General features: G+C 31.4%; 1 protein-coding gene across 3 annotated transcripts in view; it reads right to left on the bottom strand.

Annotated features, from left to right (window-relative positions):
- LOC114333619 (glucose dehydrogenase [FAD, quinone]-like) overlaps positions 1–15,126 on the bottom strand; it is a 61,660-nt gene that overhangs the window by 43,683 nt on the left and 2,851 nt on the right. For 2 of the 3 annotated variants that reach the window (XM_028283533.2, XM_028283534.2), the window contains exon 2: positions 4–159. In XM_028283533.2, the coding sequence (XP_028139334.1) occupies positions 4–154 (151 nt within the window). In that variant the 5' untranslated portion in view covers positions 155–159. Of the gene's footprint in view, positions 1–3; positions 160–9,045; positions 9,086–15,126 lie in introns of all 3 variants that reach the window. The other variant, XM_028283535.2, reaches the window with a different exon arrangement.

The following is a 15,126-nucleotide window of genomic DNA, read 5'->3' as shown; positions in this document are numbered from 1 at the left end:
TACCATACAATCCTCTATTTTCTATTGGCCTATGTTGAACATAAAACGGCAGAAGAAATTTTCCTTTCCTAGTTTTTTGTTTTACTACTCCTTCACTGTAGACAAAAACTAGTAGAGACGGAATGAATATCCAAAATACACTTTTCAGTATCATTTTGCCTAAAATAATAATAAAATTAATAGATAAACTAAAGTCAAACAATAAGGAATGCACAATTTTCCCCTTGTTGCTATATTCTAAATTTGAAAAAAAATATAAGGAATAATCAGATATTTTTGACATGCCATTCCTATTACAGCTAGCATTTTATTGGCTAGAAGTAGTGACGATTATATGACGTCATTATTATATTTGGTCAGATGGCAAATGGTGACTGACGTCTGTCATAATAGGTTAAATTAGGTCATTGTAGGTTAAATATAATGTCAAATTATTGTTTTCCAATTATATTTTATTTATTTAGTTTATATTTTAACAACAGCTTATTTTTTACCAACTTCACTTTCCCTGCCCTATCCTTGGTCTTATTGTATGGTAGGTTTAATTAGGCGTTAATTTTAAGAAATGTTGCTGGCTAAATGGACACAGCTCACAAAGGCCATAAAAGAAGAAGAAGAAAACATACACAAACATAATGTCAGCTTGACACTTGTAGTAAAGATCTTTATTTCACACTCTTAAAGACAAAGAGAAACAGTGTAGGCTGTAGCAGCTTTGGTAAATAAATATGTGTTTTTTATTTGGCAACAGCGCTGTCCTGTCAAACTTGACGGCAACGAAAAAACTAGGTAATATATGAGGAAAAATTTGTTGAATTTGTTTGCCGTTAAGTTTGTACCGGTATGTTATGATGTCATTAAATCTATGAAGTGCATTCCTAATTGTTTGACTATTAGTATACAGGGTGTTTCATTAATAATTGTCCATATAGTAACTGGAGAAACCTTAGCACAAAGTGCGAAGATTTAACCTAAAACACTTTAATAAATTGTGGTTCCTTACTGAGTTACAGGGTGTTTTATCTAAAAATTTAAAAACTATTTTTGCTCAGCATTTTATAACTATTCGACGTATCGTTTTCATACTTGGCAGAAAGTGAAGTTATTTTTAAACACTTTAAATAAGTTGTAATGAGTTTTCCCCGAAATGTGCTTTATTTTTGGTTATTTCACATTAAAGTATTCCATTTAGAATTTGACGAATATGAACCTATTTTTAATTAGCTATAACTCTGCTTCTACTAGGTATAGAGACGTGATATATTACACCATTTTTTTTTTATTTTTTACAGGCTATATTTCTGCTACGAATGTTTTTTCGACAAAATACGTACTATTTGAATTATTTGCAAAAAACCGTCTAAAAGCGTGGTTATTTTGTTGAAAAAATGAACATATTCACTGGCAAATAACTCGAAAAGTATTGACTTAGTGAAAACACTCTATAGAACAAAAGTTACTTAAAATTAGTCAGTTTATCCATTTCCGGACTTACTTTGGACGAATACTTTTTCACCCCCAAGAGGGGGTGAAAAGCACCCCCGGGGCAAAAGCACATATCTGCACAATATCACTTTTTTTCTTTGACTTGTTAGCTATGTGTATGTCAAATTTCATGTCAATCCAAGCGGTTCTTTAAAATTTATAGGTTTTGCAATATTTTACCGTTAAAAAACGTACTATAAAATTTAAAAATTATTTGTACCCAGTACTTTAAAACTATTTGGCGTATCCTTATCATACTTGTCAGAAAGTGTAAGTGCTGTACACCCTACTAAATTAAGATAAATAAACGTTTCTAGCTACTACCAGAGGCGTACGACAGGGGATAGTGGCTGGTTGACCCTTCCCAAATTCTACGCCACTGACAAAATTGCTACTTTAGTGTAATTTTTTGATTTTCCAATCCTCTTTATGTAAATAATATACTGGTCATTTGTAACGATAACATGATTAGTTTTCGAGATATTTGAAATAAATTAAAAATGAAGCGACACAATACATTAATCAAAATAACCGTGTCGTTTCATTTTTAACTTCAAAGATCTCGAAAACTAATGACTTAATCGTTACGAATGAAAAGTATACTATTTTCATAGAAAGTATTGGAGAATCCAAAAATTGAACTAAAATAGCAATTCCGCCAGTGGCGTAGAATTTGGAAAGGGTCAACCATTCACTTTCCCCCGTCGTACGCCTCTGGTAATAGCCAGAAACGTTTGTTTAACATAATTTAGCAGTTTGTATAGTACCCATACTTCCTGCCAAGTATGAAAAGGATACATCGAATATTTTTAAAATGCTGGCAAAAATAGTTTTTAAATATTTAGGTAAAACACCCTGTAACTCAGTAAGGAACCACATTTTATATAAGTGTTTTAGGTTAAATCTTCGTATTTTGTGCTAAGGTTTCTCCAGTTACTATATGGACAATTATTAATGAAACACCCTGTATAGTGAGGTTGTACATAATATCAGGTTTTCTCTATAGTAAAACGAAAAATCGTGACCACTAACAGTGACACGTAATATAGATGGAATAGTCAATTTACTCAACAAAGGGAGTCCGTTAAATAAATGTAAATATTTAATTAATTATAAAACCTATATATTTTTACTAACCTTTTTACGTTAGTGGTTAATAAATTCCTTTCCAACTATACTCGAATTTTATTTTTAATCGTCTCATTTATTTTATATCTATATTTTATTTATTTTATATTTATAATAACTAAAGTTACTATGAAATGATATTTATTTATATTTTATTAATAATTTAATATTTGGTATGACTTTGTCGGGTCTGTCAGAAGTAAAAGCTTTATTGATATGTTAGCAGGTGCCGTTATAGTCTAAGATCCGATATAAGAATGACCTTCACCGACCTGTTTAACAGATAAAAATTATTTGATATGCAATTTAGTAAGTTTTTTTTTCTGAAAAATGGCTTTTGCAGAGCCACTTAGCCAAAATTTAGTATGTTAAAAAATTATAAAAAACAAGGGGTGCTCGATATAATTTTGTCCAGACTATAATTAAATAACTTGTTAAATAAGTAAATCCAGACTTATGTTTTTGAACCTCGTTATCTTTCTTTTTTTTTTTCAAATTGTTTATAACTCGAAAACGATCAACTTCAGAGAAAAATTACAGAAACTTAAAGAAAAATTACAATAGACCTTTTTATTGTTTCGAATGATCCAAAAAATCTAAAAGAATATCTGCCCGGATTGAAAACATTTTAGTAGGTAGAATTTATCAAAAAAGTAATTTTTCAATTATTATTAATTAATTATAGTCTGGACAAAATTATATCGGACACCACTTGTTTTTTATCATTATTAACATACTAAATTACATATCATAGTTATTTATGTACCAAGTCAGTAAAGCTACTCTTTATCGAACGAGTCTGATATTATGAGCAGAGCGAGTGTAGTGATCGAGGCGAATAACAGACGAGTTCGATAAAGAGTCTTTACTGACGTGTTGCATACAAAATTTTATCGCCAACATAATTTGATATTGGTTTAACACTTACTTACAATTTACAATTTAAGAACGTTTAAATTTTTGACGTAATAAAAATTTCATGACAGTGATGACAGATGACTTTTGCATGATGGCCGCTTTAGATCTTTAATTAATAGTTATCAACATTGAATAATTACTAAATCGGTAAAGTTTTGATTTATTTTGTATGAATATAATTACAAAATACTACAGAATTTACAGTGACTTTGACACTTTGACAGTGACTACAGAACTTTGTGACATAAATTTAATTAACAGTGTCGTAAATTTTATACAATGTTTTTAATAATTAAAGTAAACAAATTATAAGTTAACTCAAATAAATAATCGATTACTGCCATCGACCACTTACATTCAATCTCGATTAATCGCGGCAGGTAAAGTAAAAAACTTCTTTCAGTACAATAAAGTGTTACTTTACTGCCGCAAATGGCGTCAAATGAGTACAATAATGAATGACTTTAGTGACGGTTGGCGATAAAATAATTTTATTACATATCGTTCTTATATCGGAGCCGCTACTATTACATAGGAGGAAACATAATGAATTGTTGAAATATTTTAATATAATATATAATTTGTTTAAAATATAAATAATAAAATTCCTTTTAAAAAAAATATTTTAATATAACGTACCTCTATAATGTGTTTAAAATATAAATATAATAAATAAATAATAAAATTTCTTTATTACATTTTAAAAATATTTAAAATTTAAAATACAGAAAACATAGTATGGAACTTCGCGCCGGTCTATAGTACCACCTTTTTTTAATATAGAATAAACACAGCTACAATTAAAAAAAAATAAAATTAAATGGAACATGAGTTCGATACTGAATATAAATACGCAATAGAGTGCGAAAAAGTCTTACTGAGAAAAAGTCAGTATGAATCCACTCAACGACGTCTCTTTATCAACCCATCTGGTTACACCAAAGCTGGTCACACCAAATTTCCTTGTTTTTTTTTTATTTCTGGAACAGTTGACAACAAATACATTACTGGTCAATGGAGAGTTGGAAGACAAGCACGCTCACGGTAAGACAAAATAATGTTGTGCAAGAAAACTTGCTAACATCAGAAAAAATTCTTCTTCATGTAAAGCTAGGCCTTACAACACAGCCAAAACAGTTTTTCCCATTTCTCTCAAAAAACGAAGAATGTTTCAAATACTTAATTAAAAAGTTTACAGGTCTCTCGGATGCGAAATTAGATGATAGAATCTATATTCGTCTAGCACAATTCGCCAAACCTTGCGTGTTTGAATTGGAATCAGTAAAGTGTTATAAAACGTTATTTCAGCATCCCTGCTTCATCAGATACTCGGGCTGATACAAATTCACACACGGAATAGCGAACGAATGTCTTGTGCTTACTTCCATTCAAGTAGTTAGCTACAAAGGCGCCATCTATTTTGATGGTCATAAACGAAAACGATTTGATAACATGGTTTTATTTCCTTTTATCATCATCATCATGCAACTTCTTCTGTTCACTGCTGGACATAGGTCTCTCTCATTTTTCGCCACTCTACACGGTTCTGTGCGTCTTGTTGCCATTTCTTGGATATTCGTCTAATGTTGTCCATTCAACGTGTTGGTGGTTGTCCTCTGCTGCGTTTGTCTTCTCTTAGGCGCCAGTCAATTAGTTTTCTGGTCCATCTTGAGTCTTTCAATCTGGCTATGTGACCTGCCCAATTCTATTTCAGCTTGGCTATACGTTCGTCGCTTCCATAAATGCGACAATTATAGAACTATTTCTCTTATGTCACATGCCAGTAAAATAATGGTACATAAAATCAACGAGAGACTAAAAACATTCCTTCAAAGAGAAATCCCACAAGAGCAAACTGGATTTACCAAAGGTAGAGGTACTAGAGAACACCTGTTAAATATAAGACAGATAATCGAAAAATCTAGGGAATTCAATCTTCCACTGTACATATGCTTTATAGATTATCGTAAGGCGTTCGACAGGGTCAAGTGGAGATACTTATGGCAAATTCTAAAAGAAGTGGGCGTACCCCAACACCTTATTTCGTTTATAACTGAACTATACGAACACACTACTGGATCAGTTAAAGTACTTGACACACATTCAAACGAATTTCATCCAGAACGGGGTGTCAGACAGGGATGTATACTCTCTCCACAATTATTCAACATATATGGAGAGCATATTATGAGAAGAGCACTTGAAGGATGGGAAAAAGGTATCTCAATTAATGGTCATAAAATAAACAACCTACGTTTCGCAGATGACACAGTCCTTCTTGCAAATAGTCAAGCAGAGCTGATTGATCTTATATGACTGGTTGAAAACGAAAGTCAAATATTTAGTCTGCAATTAAACATATCAAAGACAAAGATCATGATAGTGGATAGACTACATAACAATCATCCACATATAACCACAATTGATCATTAATCACAAACACAGGGTCACTACAGGAAGAAATAAAACGTATATGTGATCTAGCAAAAGTCGCCACAGCAAAAATGACCACAATATGGAAGGACTGTCAAATTTCAAGAGCGTTAAAGATGAGGTTGATCGACTGCTTAATATTCCCAATACTGACTTACGGATGTGAATCTTGGACCCTGAGAAATTCGGAAAGAAGAAAGATAGACGCCACTGAAATGTTCTGTTGGAGACGAATGCTACGAATTCCTTGGACCGACCATAGAACCAATAATTCGATTTTAAGAGAGCTAAAAGTTAGCCAACGGCTCTCCAGTAAAGTCCATCTCCAACAATCAAAATACTTTGGACATGTTATGAGAGCCAACACAGAAAACATGGAAAGACTCATTATACAAGGAAAGGTGGAAGGCCGAAGATCACGAGGAAGATCCCCAACAAGATGGATCGATCAGATTACAGGAATATGCAAAAGACCTATGCATGAGTTAAAAGAAATGACCAGAGACAGAGATCTTTGGAGACGGACAATACACGACATCACGTCGACCACTACACCCCCTCCGGGGGGTCAGGATTGAAGAGAGAGATACGTTCGACGACATCAGTGATACCTGTTCTTTTCCTTAGGTCTTGGTTCCTTATTTTGTCTTTTTTGTCACGCTGAGAATCAATCTTTCCATGCGCCTTTGTGCCACTCGCATTTTTAGTGCTGTTGTTTTTGTGAGCGTGAGAGTTTCTGCTCCGTATGTCATAATAGGAAGAACGCATTGGTCAAATGTCTTCCGTTTCATGGCTATTGGGATGTTGCTCTTAAAGATGTCTCTTAGTGAACCATACGCCGCCCAAGCAAGTGTTATTCGTCGTTGAAATTCGCAGGACTGATTGTCCTTGCCTCTTCTGATTTCATGACCGAGATATAATATGTACTTTTCTGTCAATTCTACCACTTGATTTTGGATGGTTAATTGTTCGCTGGGAACTAAATTTGTCATAAATTTGGTCTTACTGATGTTCATTTTTAGACCTATTGAAGATACGTTTTCTAATTCTTGTAGCATTTGTTGTGCTTCACCCAGATCTTCAGTAATAAGTACTATATCGTCGGAAAAACGCAGATGATTGAGCATTGATTGATTGATTTATGTCCTTTACGCTATACAAAATTTGTAGGAGTTTACAGATTTCATTAAAAGCTTAGCCAATGTTAAAAAGTAAACAGGTAAAAAGTAAAACAGAGATATACGACGTGGAAAAGCTTAGAAATCCACTCAAAGAGGAAGGGTATAGACTAGACCAAAATTTAAAACAGAACTAATATTAATAGAATGAAATAATGCAATAGAAAATACATCCTTCTAATTAAAAAAAAAAAATTGGCAATTTTTGTTTTTAAATTACGGATACTAACATTACTTGTATTTATTACAAATATGCAGGGTTAGCAAAAACCAAGGTTTTTTTCCAAAAACCCAATAAAAGCAGGTATTTTGGTTTAAACCAGGTTTATTTGATACAAAGTATTATAAGTCTAAATACTTTAAAAATGAATAAATTATTTTATAAAATAATGTAATAAACAATGAAAAAAATTAAGACAACATTTATTTTTATTTACACACACAAAAAATTAACATGGCAAAAAAATCTTCAAACGTAATAATATTCAAAATAATTAAGTTCGAAACTACATAAATATGATTTATTTATCTTCATTTGTGGCCAATATATTAAAAACCACTTGGTTTAAACCTTGGTTTAAACCAGTGGTGGGCAAACTTTTTTAATGGGGGGGGGCATAAAGTTCAAGAAATTCTAAAGGAGGGCCAGAATTATAAAAAAGTGAAATTTGTGTTAAAGCTATGTGTAAACTATCCATATCGATGGACCCTCGGCGGACCGAATTAAATACTTTCGCGGGCCAGACTTGGCCCGCGGGCCGTTCTTTGCCCATCACTGGTTTAAACCAAGGTTTTAAGCTCCTGCCAACCCTGCAAATATGATAACTCATTTATTATTCAGTATACGAAAAAAATGTATTCTACATAAAAAGTTCTGCATGGTGTAAAACCTAAGATGCAGCTATCAAATTTTGTAAATTTTATACGAGATATGTCAAAAAATATGAATTTTGCTTAAGAGCAGTGCCTTTGACTTTCACAACATCCAACATTATTATTAAAAGTTGTTTGGAATTAAAAACTATGTTTGAATATGCAATTACTGTCTATCCAAAGTCAATTGAAAATTGAAATTTTATGAGGAGGTTCAAATATATTAACAAATCTATTTTACTACACAATGCGCTATACGCAACATAACCAAGCTATTACAAGATATTCTCGTATTACCGTTGTAAAACAGATCTGTTAAATAATATATTTCACCCACCTCGTAAAATTTATATTTTCAATTGACTTTGGATAAACAGTACATCGTTCTAAATGAAAAAGAAAAATTGCAAATTTTTCTAAAATTAGTAATTAATTCGAATTGCTATACCTAAATAATTCGGTACCATGACATCTCGTAACGCGACAGTTCGTAACCGGACAACTGGTAACGGACAATTCGTAACAGCAACAGTTCGTAACGGCGAATGTCTAAAGACGGTTGTCGGCTTAAAGATTTCACGAATTAGGTACTTCAAATCCTTTGTCTACGCGTATGCAAATTTAAGGAACAATAAGAGGGATAAACTTTTAAAAATATTGTTAAAAGTTTGTATGTATTTAAATATTTGTTTGTGTTTAACGACTTATAATATATTCTGAAACACGAAATATAAAATGTGTTAAACATGTTTATCCCGGTACTGATCCATTAAATTGATAAACATAATTTCAATTAAGTTAATTTCCGCGTTAACAATAATAAACAGAATACTTAAATTTTAACGTTACGAATTGTCCGTTACGAATTTGTATAGTTACGAACTGTCGCCGTTACGAGTTGTCCGTTACCACTTGTCCGGTTACGAATTGTCGCGTTACGAGATTTCTGGTAACGAAATAATTCACCTATACCAATAAAAATAGAAGTAAAGTACCTGAGCTTTCATCTAGATCTAGACGAAAAACTTACTTGGAAATCACATATTGTATCCAAACGACGACACCTCGACCTAAAAGTTAAGAATATGAGCTGACTAATCAACAGAAGATCGTCACTTTCTTTAGAAAATAAACTGATCATCTGTAAGACAATAGTCAAACCAGTGTCGACATACGGAATCGAGCTGTGGCGCTGTAGCAAACCATCCAACACCAAAAGATTACAGACATTCCAATCAAAAACTATTCGTATGTTAGCTAAAGCCCCATGGTACATGTCAAACCAAACCCTTCTTGCAGACCTCAATATTCCTGTCATCAATGATGTGATCGCTGACCACTCCAGAAGATACATGAATCGCAGCACAATCCATCCAAACCATCTTATATACGAATTATTCAACCTTCCACTGATTGACAGACGCCTAAAAATACTTTGGCGGGAAGACCTAACTGCTCGGAGAATTCTAATGAGTCGTCGTCAATGGACGACATCTGCCACAAGCCAAAAACTTACATCATATTTACCTATTACTTTATTGAAGTAGGTTGTAAATTAGCAATGAATAAATAAATAATAGGGGAATGCATATAGATTTTCACTTCGGAAAAAATCAAACAAGATAGAACTTTTTGTAATTTCATTAAGAAATGTTTAATAAACAACATATCAAAAAGTTCTACTCGAGAAGTGGGTGCTTCATTTTTTATTAAACAAATGAACTGCGAAATTAGATGTTTTTTTTTAAATAACTCCGAAAAATTGACCGTTGAAAAATTCAGAAAATTTTACAAAAAAAACCTTTATAAATATTTTTCTAAAATTAAATCTGTAGCTTCTATAATTTTTTATTTATAATACCGGGTGTCCATTTATATTTTCCCCCATTTTAACTGCCTATAACTTCTAAACGGCTCAAGATAGAAATATGCGGTTTTCGCTGAAATGTTTTATTTTAGTAAAAGTTTTGTCTGAATGGATTAAATTTTTTATATCGCTTTCAAATACGAAAAAAATGGCGGATTTTTGAAAAAAACTTTGTTGACTTTTTTTTAATGGAACACCCAGTATATTTTTTTGTAAATTGAAAGAAAGGTCATTCACCTATCCAACGATATAAAGTTTTTCAAAATCGGTTGTCAAATGACTGAGTAATTAATTTTTAAAATGAGAGGTGCAACTTTCTAACTAAGCAAATTGATATTATGTTATGTGATTTCCACATTGCATCTCTCATTTTAAAAATTAATTGCTCAGTCATTTGACAACCGATTTTGAAAATTTTTATATCGCTAGATAGGTAAATGATCGTTTTTTCAATTTTTTAGGTAAATGGCCATTTTTCATATCGCTTTTAAATAAAAAATGGCGGATTTTTGAAAAAAAAAACGTTGTTGACTTTTTTTATTAAAACAGCCAGTATATTTTTTTGTAACTTGAAAAAATGGTCATTTACCTATCCAGCGATATAATTTTTTTTAAAATCGGTTGTCAAATGACTGAGAAATTAATTTTTAAAATGAGAGATACAATGTGAAAATCACAACATAATATCATTTTGCTTAGTTACATGTTATTTAGGTATGTGATATCCACGCTGCACCTCTCATTTTAAAAATTAATTACTCAGTGATTTGACAACCGATTTTAAAAAACTTTATATCGCTGGATAGGTGAATGATCGTTCTTTCAATTTGCAAAAAAATATACTGGATGTTCCATTAAAAAAAGTCAACAAAGTTTTTTTCAAAAATCCGCCATTTGTATTTTCGTAATTGAAAGCGATATAAAAAACTCAATCGATTCATACAAAACTCTTAGTAAAATAAAACATTTCAGCGAAAACCGCATGTTTCTATCTTGAGCCGTTTAGAAGTTATAGGTAGTTAAAATGGGGGAAAATATAAATGGACACCCGGTATATTGTGATAACGTCACCCTTCTCACAAACATTGGCGCACTGTAAACTAGCGTACGGCGAAGTGCACGGTTGAGTTATTTTAATGTAATTATTTAACTAATGGATCAAATGAAATTTTATAAATTGATCATGAAAGAAGAATAATTTAGCTATCTTATGGTTGTAATAAAAACAAATAAAATGTATGGGCATAAGTATGGTGTGGGCGAAAAGTGAGACTTACATGAATTTGGTTTAAAAATGGTTTAAAAATGATAAAAATGTGTAACTAATACAATCTTTCTTATAAAACTCTCAATTTTGAACAGCTTACCTTTCAGACATCTTACTAAATGATGTTTATCTCAACAAAAAGTCTCAAAAATTTAATTCAAATGATACGGCGACGTCTCAAAAAAATATAATTTTTGAAAACTTCGTAGTTTTACAGAATTACCACCCGTTTAAGACGGTATTACTCAATTTTGAACAGATTTATTAGTTTTATAGGTGTTCTTTTAAGGCTTAGGATGTAATCTTTAAAATGCGCTAAATTATTTTACATTAGAAATAAAATAAACTATTTCTTTTTGAGAAAATTTAGAAAGATAACAAAAATGTAATAATAAAACCGAAAATTACCAGTTAAAAAAATGTTTATCAAAAGTGATAAAAACTTTTTTCTATAAAACTTACCTAAAATACATTTAATAATAAGCTTCAACAATAATAAATGTTCAACAAAAAAACTTTTTTTTAGCTCTTATACAGTATGCGTAAATTGAAACCTATTGATAACTTTTTTTATTATCAGTTTTACGAAAAAAAGTTATTCTTTATAAAATACTCTGCTTCGTATATAACACTGGTAAACACAGTTTGCTGCTGGAAATTTTTTTACTGTTTCTAGGTAATTTTGGTCTGCTGAATCGAAAAATGCCACCAGATTTGCTCCATCAGATCGTTTTCAGAAAATACGACAACAGATCAGATTTTTAACATATAGGGTAATTTAACGCAGTACTACCTATATACAGGGTGATCAACTTCTGTGACAAAGTCCAATATATCTGTTGTTATACAATATATGAAAAAAAGTTGTTAATAAAAGTTATAGACACCTTTAATGTACATATTTTAAAATTGGTGAGAAATATACAGGGTCCTCCATAACACGGTGCCAAACCAAAGTTATGTTTTTTTAAATAGAACACCCTGTATTTTATTCAAAATCTGGTTTCTCTACATTTTTCTGATTCTAGAGATATAACACTTGTCTAGGGTTATACTGAGTGTTTCAAAGTTACAAGCACTTTTATTAAAAAATCATACTGATTTGATCGCCCTGTATGTTTCTATTGGTGTAATATGAACTTATTTTTTTAATGCTTTTGACTGTCAATATTAAAGTAGTTTTGCAACAATGTACAATTTTTTTATAACTACACAAATTGTATACAGGGTAAGTCAAAATGTAAATACAAGATTTTCTTCATAATTTTAAATGGAACACCCTGTATTTTATATTATTATCGAAAAGTTCTATAACTCTACTTACATATCTTCTAAATATTCCCTATACCTAAAGTTATTAGTTTTCGAGATATTTTAGTTTAATTGTTGATAACAACATGTATTACTTAGTTATTAATAACAATACTTTAATTTATTAAAATTTATTAAAAAAACTAAATTAAATAAAAAATGTTCAACGTACTTCTTATGTTATAAAAGGTGTTCAAAATGACCTCCCATAACGTCTACACAAGCCTGGAGACGAGTTTCGAAAGACCTACGGATGTTTGTAAGCATTTGTTGTGTGACACTTTGAAAGGCGTTTTGAATCCTTATTTTCATATCGTCAACTATTATTGGAGGTGTCCTATACACTACGTCTTTAATATAACCCCAAAAAAAGAAGTCAACTTCGTTTAATTCTAGTGATCAGGGTGGCCAGTGAACTGGCCCATCTCTTCCTATCCATCTTTCAGGAAATAGTTTATCGAGTTCACCGTTGACAAGTGCGTTGTGGTGCGCAGGGGCTCCGTCGTGAAGGTACCACATATGTTGGCGGATGTTTAATGGTACATTTTCAAGTAGAATAGGTAAATGATTCACTAGAAAATTTAAATAAACCTCACCATTTACCGATTCCTCAAAGAAAAAAGGACCTATAACGTAATCGCCTATGATTCCACCCCAAACATTTAAGGACCATCTCGTTTGACTATGTGTCTGAGCACAGTACGGATTGGTTGTGGAATAATAATGAAAATTGTGTCTGTTTACACTAACATTTTTGTGGAATGTTGCCCCGTCGCTAAAAAAAATAACAAACTCAAAAAAATCTCTCTGTATAACTATTTGTTTTTGTGATCATTGACAAAATTGTACTGTTCGTTCGAAACCATCCCCAACAAGTTCCTGATGTAATTGTATATGATATGGGTGCATGTTGTTTTTCTTGAGTATGTTTTGGATAGATGCATAACTTATATCTTGCTCTCTTGTAATATTTTGAATACTTGTATGAGGATTTTCGGTAACAGGCAGTAAAACATTTAATTCATTTTCATCCGTAATAATGATTTTTGTTTTTTCCTTTGCTTCATAAACAGAACTAGTACGATTAAACATGTCTAATAAGTTGTCAAATGCTCTCTTATTTGGTTGCTGATGCTATGGACACCGTCCTTATGCTCCTTATAAATTCTTGTGGCAACTAATTAGTTTTTGAAACACTCTCCGAAAATCCATATCATGTCTGTCATTTCTTCACGACTAAAATTCATTGTTAGGTAACAATTATAACAATATGGCAAACAATTATAATCAATAACAAAAATAAATACAGATAATTAAAATCTTACATCTGACAGTCCTTGTGTCAATTATTTCAAAGCCACCTTAAACAAGAACTTGCAGCAATTTATAGTTCCCATTTCTTCGCGGAAAATTAATATCATTTTGTTAGTAAATATAAAATTATCGTTATTGTATATAATTTACCATAAACTTGGAGAAAAAATGAAATGCAGTCTAATTTTAATTATGATTAACAAACTCATTGGAGGTTTCTAATATTAAGGGTAATTAATTTACTGTAATAAACGTATCTATGAGTTATCAACAATAAAACTAAAATATCTCGAAAACTAATAACTTTAGGTATAGGGAATATTTAAAAGATATGCAAGTATAATGAAAGAACTTTTCGATTGTAATATAAAATACAGGGTGTTTCATTTAAAAATATGAAGAAAATCTTTTATTTGCATTTTGACTTACCCTGTATACAATTTGTGTAGTGATAAAAAAATTGTATGTTGTTGCAAAACTACTTTAATAGTGACAGTCAACAGCAGTAAAAAAATAAGTTTATATTATACTGTTAGAATCATACAGGACAATAAAATCAGTACGATTTTTTGATAAAAGTGCTCATAACTTTGAAACACTCAGTATAACCCTAGACAAGTGTTATATCTTTTTAATCAGAAAAGTGTAGAGATACCAGATTTTGAATAAAATACAGGGTGTTCCATTTAAAAAAACATAACTTTATTTTGGCACCGTGTTATGGAGGACCCTGTATATTTCTCACTAATTTTAAAATGTGTACATTAAAGGTGTCTATAACTTTTATTAACAACTTTTTTTCATATATTTTATAATAACAGATATATTGGACTTTGTCACAGAAGTTGATCACCCTGTATATGTGGTGCTGCTACCCATGAAATAAACTAAATACGAATAAAAAGTAAGATCTTTATTGTACAATATTGTACTTACAAAAATCATCACACATATCTGCCAAAAAAACTTAACTTTTCACCTAACCGGCAGCGTCGCAACAAAAATGTGTTATTCGGCGTCACCTAAAAACTTCCTTTTATATGATTTTCTTGCAAAGGCTTTAAAAGGCCGGTCCTTTTGAAGACTCCAGCAGTAATCCGCCATCATGTGATAGCCCCATCTCCCTGATACCCCTCTTCCATCGTTTTGATATCTTGGTGAAGATTTTCTGGGAAACGGTCTAAGTGGCTGTGGAGGTAATGAATTTTAATACTCATATGACAACCGCGTTTGTTCAAATTGTTGAGAATTTATTCCACTCTAATGCCCAATTGGTATACTTCCATATTTGTTGCCATTATGTAGAAGGACACACTTTAAACTTCGTTTGGAACTGTCGATAAAAAGACGCC

The sequence above is a fragment of the Diabrotica virgifera genome, chromosome 3 (assembly GCF_917563875.1).
Source record: "Diabrotica virgifera virgifera chromosome 3, PGI_DIABVI_V3a".
NCBI lineage: Eukaryota > Metazoa > Arthropoda > Insecta > Coleoptera > Chrysomelidae > Diabrotica > Diabrotica virgifera.
This window is presented reverse-complemented; position numbering and strand designations above follow the sequence as displayed.